Source organism: Nelumbo lutea, chromosome 6 (genome assembly GCF_056320005.1).
Source record: "Nelumbo lutea isolate HS-2025 chromosome 6, American lotus-T2T, whole genome shotgun sequence".
Lineage (NCBI taxonomy): Eukaryota > Viridiplantae > Streptophyta > Magnoliopsida > Proteales > Nelumbonaceae > Nelumbo > Nelumbo lutea.
The window spans coordinates 67,033,655-67,041,652 of record NC_142689.1 but is presented as its reverse complement, the minus strand read 5'-3'; the positions used below and the strand labels follow the sequence as shown (position 1 = coordinate 67,041,652).

The 7,998-nt window shown below is 37.9% G+C and overlaps 1 protein-coding gene across 1 annotated transcript; it reads right to left on the bottom strand.

Moving 5' to 3' along the window:
• Nucleotides 1-366: 366 nt before the first annotated feature.
• LOC148849379 (F-box/RNI-like superfamily protein) lies at nucleotides 367-7,534 on the bottom strand. Its single transcript, XM_088952432.1, has 4 exons — nucleotides 7,120-7,534; nucleotides 6,785-6,990; nucleotides 5,656-5,749; nucleotides 367-2,130 (listed from the first exon to the last, which is right to left on the bottom strand). Exons 1-4 carry the CDS (start codon nucleotides 7,291-7,293, stop codon nucleotides 685-687), a joined length of 1,920 nt encoding a protein of 639 aa, XP_088808558.1. The 5' UTR covers nucleotides 7,294-7,534; the 3' UTR covers nucleotides 367-684.
• Nucleotides 7,535-7,998: the final 464 nt, after the last annotated feature.

Below are 7,998 nucleotides of genomic sequence, written 5' to 3'. Positions count from 1 at the left end.
CACATCACAACCCAACATTTTTTCTTTTGTAAATAATCCTTTTTTATTTTGAGGTCTGAAGAATTTTGCTGACCAGGTCACCACTGCTATAAACATAAGAAGATTCATAGATCATAGAATCTTATAAAGGATACTGGAACTGGCTTTCTAATTGGCAATCTGGCATCTACACTCGTACAAATGCTACTCATGAATTCATTGTATGGTTGTAACTACTTCCTGAAATGACTTGTTTGGTTGCATATAAAAACGAAGGAAAACGAATCTTTTTCAGAAAAATGATTTCCTATGATGCTTCGATGTATGCTAAATGACTGGGAAATAGGTTATACATTGGCATGGTTTTTGTTTAGTCAAGAAAGCCGGTTATTCGAAGTCATAACTTAACAATAATGAAATACTACAATCAGTAGCTCCATCATACACCGATACAAATACAGATAAAAGAGAGAGAAATACAGCAATATCCTATCTTACAAACTACGTTAATCAGGAGGCATTCTACGTTTGGTCAACAACATTCCCCCTGACTTCTACATTGGCATGGTCTCTTTCTGTCAATAAAACAGGTTATCATCGAAGTTGAAAATAATGAACCATAATGTTACAATCAGTAGCTCCACCATACACTGATACAAATACAGATCCCGGGGATAGGAATACAGAAATATCTCATCTTACAAATTACCCTTCCATCTCATTATCATTTTCATCATCCTCTCTCTCTTCTCCACCACTCTCCTCCACTTCCAGCAACCACTGTTCAAGTTCATCTACTTCTTCTTCGTCATGGCCATACAAACCATCTGAACTATCCCAATGGTCGCTTCCCAGCTCCTCACCACGACATGCCATGTGCAAAAATGGCCGACTCCTTGCTAAAGCATCAACCATGTCCCTGTTCACGCTTCCTGTCAGTCCCAACCATCTTAACCTTGGAAAGTAAGGCTTCTTCAACCATCGGATTGCAAGCTGTGTAATGCCCCTGCAGTCATAAAGATCCAGCAAACGTAAGATGCTCCCATGCCACCCACCATCACCAATTTGCATTGAAGCTAATGCCATGATAGAAGTGTCACCAATCAATGGGCACTCCCGCAACCGGAGTTCAGTAAGCATAACCCTACTCTTAGCTAGTAGCAGAATTGCATTGTCTGAGAGATTAGGAATGTTAGAAAGGTCCAAATCTTGCAACTCCTGCCCAGAAGAACTATAAAATATAGCCGAAATGCACTTATCTGTCAGTCTTTTGCAGCCTCTAATAGATAATGAGACTAGTGATTTCATTACCCCATGTCTCAAGTATGATAAACCAATATCAGTGATATCAGAGCCATCCAAGAGCAAGGTCTTCAACTTAGGTAGAGTGCTGACGGCTTGCAATGCTTCATCCCCAAGGTTTCGACAAACTCTCAAGTCCAGATAGCTGAGATCCATGTTGGATACCAAGCGTACAACTGCTAGGTTGGTTATGAGGTTGCACCATCTTAAGCTTACACTAGTCAAAGAAAGGGAAGTGGCAGTAATGTCATGAAACACCAGATCAGTAAGTTGGGTCCCATGAAACACCCTAAAGTTGTGTAAGCTTGAACATGAATGCAAGATTGCCCTGAATCCTGCATCTGTAACACGGCAGAAACCTCCAAGATGGATACTTTCGATGTTCGAGCACTTGTCTGCCATTAAGAGGACACCGAGATCATTAACTCGCCTGAAGTATGTGGAAATGAATTCCTGGCTTCGAATTAAGCACAGGTGCTTCAATTTCCCATGCTGATTGATCTGTTGAAGGCCTGGGTTGGTGAGGTCAAATGTCACTGTTGGTTCTATCATGGGTGCATCACGAAGATCCAAATGGGTCAATAATACAAGACCTTTTGATATCGTGCCAACTAAAGTGTCAGTGATATAGTCTACAGAAAGACATAACTTCTGAATATGTGGTAAAATAGGTGATTGCACATAATTGGGACACGGATAAGATCCCACAGTTGGGCTAAGCAGTTCAGTCACCATTACTGAAGAAATATAACCAATCTCAAGTGCAGAAAGTTTTTCTGAAGCCATTGCCCAGACTCGACCAAAATTATGACGTAGAAATATTGAAACATCGAACATCAGGCTCAGTGACTAGAAAATAACGAAGGCTGGTATTAGTTAACACTTTACAGTCAAACATTTGCATATTTGTATGTCAGAATTATGATTAAAGTGTTCTAATTATGGAGTTTACAACAAATATGCATGATTGTTTCAAGTAATACAACACAAATACTATTTGCAAAATTAGGAAAAAATAAACAAGGCCATTACTTCCTAGCTATCTGGGTCTTGGGACGGGTAGACTGGTAACAAATAAATTCTTTAAGAAGACCCAGAAACGATTATTAACACAAGAAAAATGCATCAACCTCGAAAAAATAATAATATACACAAGGCTAGTTTTTACAGTTGTTGCCAACACAACATAGAAAGCTTTGAACAACACAAGAAAGATAATAGATATATAAATACTTATTTATAGTGTAATCATCAGTTTCATCCAAGTAACTGCTTTACCTGGCTCAGAACCATGGTTCCTGCCTCAGTAACTAGAGTGTTAAGACAAAATATTAAAGTGGATTTTCCCTCATGCTTAATATAGTTTCACTTCATTATTGCTAAAAAATAAACGTCCAACCCATCTATTTCTTAGGGACCGTTCGATAACAGCTGGAGCAGCTGACTTGAATAACCTTATTTTGATTGGTAAAATTTTAACTAAATAACTTATTGCTTTGTCCTTCAGTGCATAAATTATTAAGGAGGATGTGAGCTCCTTAATGGCTGAAGCTGAAGTTCATTACTATACCTGTTAATATATCGTCATTTAAAAGGAAAAAAATAATACAAACGGAATACAATGAGAGTGTTCAGAAAATACTCTGACAATTACCAGTAAAGACAAAATCTCTTCAAATAGAACATGAGTTAATTCCCTCTCATCACAACTTGAACCCTCTCCTTTGAGGGTAACAATGACTGGTAATTCCAAAATGAGTATTGTGATATTAAAAAGTATATTTATGAAAGTTTGCAACACAGTAAACAGCTAACTAATATATGAAGGTTTATGAGAGAATATTTTAGCATAGAAATGCATTGAAGCTATGCATATACCATCACAATGCTTAATTTGTGGGAAGAAGCCTTAGGAAATTGTAAAATAAGCATCAATTTGGATTGATTATGAAACCAAAAATAGGAAAAGAAAAGAAAAAATAGTTAGGATAGTGAGTTTTCATCAGTGATGACCAAACAGTGAAACACACTTGCATATACCTGACACCGGAAAATTTGCACAAACATAATTTATTGGACAAAAGCACAGCCCTAGAAGTAATGCATGCTCCAATAGCCAAAGAAATAATCTGCACATATATGTGTATATGTTTAAAAGAGATTTCCTAATTTATCATATTAGTAAATTGCAGTTTTCTCATTATGTTTGTTATCTCTATCAGCAGTAGTAACTTAGCATTTAAGGTCAATAATAACACAACATGTAATTAATGCACATTGCTACTAAACATGCATTGCACACAGTTAATCTGGGGCATTGTATCATTGCATGGGTACCACATGACAATATTCTACATCAACTTTATGAGATGAGTGGTTGGTGGGAACATGCACTGATTACATGTTTCCTAGTTTTTTATTGATAACAGAAAATTTTATTACTGAATAAAAATAAAAATTGGTACATAGAGGTGCAGAATGTGGTTAAACTTGGCTAACGACCCAATATATGAAAATTGCAATTATAACTCCCTTTGATAAACCAAACTCCAACACATTTACTCTCTGCCCATCCCTTGCCTTGTCAGCCATCTGCTAGTCCTTTTGCAGCTCTATTACCCAATTTACAATTTCTCCCAACCTTTGAATTAGCTGCTACATGTTTCCTAAGACAGTACATTTATACAAGTACAATAGATTTATATGAACTCAAGTGAAACTGGAGACTCTCTTCCACCACCTTTGACCCTTCACTGCTGGAATTCCAAAACTGGTGAACTACAATGGCCTAACCCCTTACCGGAGGGTATGTAGGCATCCCCTCTGGGGGTTTGGCCAATCCCTTTACTTCCGTCCTTCTCCCCCTCCTGGTTTGCTGCCTTCCTCAGATCTTCGGAGTTTCACCATGATTGCCAATTCCACCCACTTAGGTGCTTGCAGTATATAATTTAGTAATTAATTGAAAATGCAAACATCTTAAAGTTATATTTGAATTAAAAGGGCCATTACCCAATATAGGTCCCAACTATCTCTGTATAATACCAATTTATCGGATATCTCCGAAGAGATAAGTCCCAGATATCTGGGGTCTTGGGTTGCAAGGGGTCATGGACTGGATATGGACCTAGCCTTTGGCACTTTTTTGCACAACATGGCAGCTCTCAAACTTGAACCCACATTCTCTAGCTTGCCATCCCAAGACCATTGTACCAAGAAATGGGCTTGTTAAATATATTTGATATTTTGAACTATTTATTTATATCTGACCTACCTATTCATCCTTACTATATAATGCCAGTACTTGCCTTGGCTTCACATACAGATGACCATGCTGGTACATTTATTTTCCTCTCTACTCTACTCTAATCTAATCTATTCATCTCTCTCTAACCAAATTGCAAGTTGCCTATTTGCTGACTCTAGAGCACAGAAGAGTTAAAATTTTATGAGATTAAATGGATTTTAATGACTGGAAAATTTGAAAAAGATTTAAACAGTCAAATGCAGACTGCTTGAACAACAGAAAAATGACTAGAAAGAAAACTAAGAACTTAAGCAAAGAACTAATAATTAGAGTTGGGGTTTTAAAAATGCAAAATATCAAATTTAAGGGTAATGAGTTTTGTGCAATATAACCTTCATAGTTCCAATTTATTATCTTTCTTTCTGGACTAACTCTTGTGTTTGATAAATACATATATTTCTTCGTACCATCTAGTATTTGTCCATATTTCCTCTATAATAAGCTTCCTACAAACAATTTGATAAAACCCAAAGTAGGGGGAGCCTTTACCACAAGAGAAAAGAAAATATGATGTTTCGGGATGCTTTTTTTCTGTCCATATTTCCTCAATGTAACCTTTATATTTCCAATTTATTATCTTTCTTTCTGGACTAACTCCTGTGTTTGATAAATACATATAAATTCTGCCTACCATCTAGTATTTCTCCATATTTCCTCAATAATAAGTTTCTTGTTGACGATTTCGTAAAACCCAAAGTAGGGGGAGATTTTAACCCAAAGAAAAAAAGAAAATGTGATGTTTCAGGAGGCATTTTTGTCAGCACTATCAAGTTTCCTGTCAATGGTATGCCACATAAATGCCCAAGGTGTTTTGGAAGTTAGTTAACTGGAAATTGGGATTTTTTTTTTGAAAAAAGGTAAGGTATTGTATTAAAAGAAAACAGTATGCACCTCTTTCCACCATAGAAAGATGCTGTGACAAGTTTACATAAGCACCCTTTACATCAATGTGTTGTTTGTTAATATGGATTTTATATGAATCAGGTCTCTGCAACCTTATCAGACAAACAATAAAAGTAGCAGTGGGATGTGACTCCTCTGTCTATACTAAATTCAGAGTTTCATCTTACTTCTAATTGAGTACAACCACCAAGTAACTCCTCTAGATCAGAAATGTGGATTGCTCGTCCCCTTTTTTCAGCTACTGAACCCAAGTAGAGAGTCCTGGAGAGAAATGGAAATGAACAACAACATTGCTGTAAATATGAGAGAAATACTAAATACAGTAATAATAAGAATATTTATTTCTACTTCTTTTTAAATAATACAATGAACTGAAAGAAAAGTTTCAGGTTAGATAGTATATGATTTCCTGTCTACACATTTACAAATAACTTGACAAAGCAGATAATTTATCCATATAAAAACTAGGATTTGCATTCCAAAAACATGAATTTCATTAAGAATATAAATGCTTAAAAAAATGTATAGATAGATAGATAGATAGAGAGAGAGAGGCCCACATAGAGGAAGGCCAATCTAAAGAGTCCATCCTACGGCAGAAGATTTTGCCCTCCAATGGATGCTGAATATGATAGAGACGTTGAGTTTAAAAGCGAAAATTGAGGATATTAACAGAAGCTTTAATAATATATGCACCTTTCCAGCAAACTACGGGACGGCTATCTAAGTAAGAACGTTGACAAAGATAATTTCCACGGTTATAAGAACATAGAAAAAAATTAATTAATCAAACAGACCATCCAGGGGAAACCTTGCTTCAGCTTTATTGAGGTCATTAATCGAATAGCTATAGAGAAGTTCTGCTTCGGTCCTTATTTGCCCCTTGTCCCACACGATCACTCTTTTTTTTTTTGGATATTAGATAAAAACACAATCCCTCATTTAAGGAGTACAAAATATAATCACGGAATCATCCAGAATAAGCCTGTCATTCTTCAATTTCATTCCACTCCCCCCCCCCCCCCCCCCCAATACACACAGTACACGGACCAAGGAAATAACGGAAGTAAAAGGAAACTAGGAAACAGAACACATTGAGTGGACTTATGTATTCAATGATGCATAGTTGCATCACTTTTGATCTTTTACAGTTCGAGGTGGCGAAAAAAAACAGCCCTAAGCACTCAAGCATTGTTAGAAGATACACGCATTGAATATCCGAGATTACGCCGCTCAATTATGAAATAATTAAATAAGTAGAAAGAATTCAATGGGGGATCGAGTGAAAGAGTACACCTTAGGTCTTTGCATCGACCTCCAACCTCCGAGAGCAGCTTTCCGCTAAAATCCTGGCAATTATGAAGGCAAAGTTCATTCAGATAAGGCCGGACCAGATGCTCGATAGAGGAATCACTGAGTTGGCTACAATCAACTTTAAGGCTGCGAAGGTAAGGATTCGGCGGCAACAAAGGCCTCAACAAATCGATCGATGGAGCTATATCCTGAAATAGGGATCCGTATTTAAGAAATAAATGAACGAACAAATAAATAGGGTAGTTTCTTATTAAGCTCTGGAACAAAAAGTTTGCAGATATCGATGCCTTTCCATGATGAAGGATTATATTACTTACGAGCAGATGGAAACAAGGGAGGAATGAGAGGACTTGAGAAGCGCAGCCGTTGAAGGTCTTACATGTGGCTGCAACGGAGCAGATCGATGCAACATCGAGCTTCGCCATTATGGTTGCGAGGATAGCAGAGGGCAAAAGCTCTAGATTCTCTCCTTCTGGTATGCAGTTCTCCATCTCTTTCTCTCTCACCTGCCCGCCCGATCGCTCGCCCACCTTCCTTCCCTCCCCGAAATGAAAGGCTTCGTGATCGTGACCAGATTCGGAGGCTTTTGCAATGATCTGGTTTGGACTCTGTAGTTTGGACAATTCCGTTTACTACGAAGAAAAGAAATAGAAAAAAGGAAATAAACAAAAGACTATGACGTAGGTCCTATTGTCATAGGAAAACATTATCCATGTTCCCCGGTCCGACTCCGGATCTGTGGGAGGGAGGGTTGGGCCGGGTTTCAATTAAGCCCAACAAGTTCGAATTATTCAACCCGGCCCGATCTGAACTAAAATTTGATATACTCGGTTGGCGAGTTGGGCTCGAGGTGGTCAAGCAGTTCACGTTAAAATTTAATATAGAGAATTCAGAGTGGTTAACCTGGTGTGGTCACTCCGATGCTTAAGTCATTGGTTGTGTGAACAAACTAATACTCGAATGCAAGAGAGTTGGTAAGCACAAATTGCACGTACCTTTCTGAAGTTGGAGGTGAGGCCTATATATATAGGCGTTGTTTGGTGTGGGTTTCACGCATCATGTCCAAGATCTCTAGGAGGTCGTGCCTAAACGGTCCAAAGTCCTCAGAGGCAGCTGTGCACATAGACCAATCTTCACGCCTTGTTCGATTTCCTCCAGAACATTTGGCACGGGGGCCAACTTCCAAGAAAATCGGG

Coding starts and splice junctions, on each gene's coding strand:
- LOC148849379 (XM_088952432.1), bottom strand. CDS start 7,293: ATGGAGAACTGCATACCAGAAGGAGAGAATCTAGAGCTTTTGCCCTCT. Junction 6,991..7,119: donor TCCCTTGTTTCCATCTGCTC/GTAAGTAATATA, acceptor TCCCTATTTCAG/GATATAGCTCCATCGATCGA. Junction 2,131..5,655: donor GTGGTTGTACTCAATTAGAA/GTAAGATGAAAC, acceptor GTTATTTTCTAG/TCACTGAGCCTGATGTTCGA.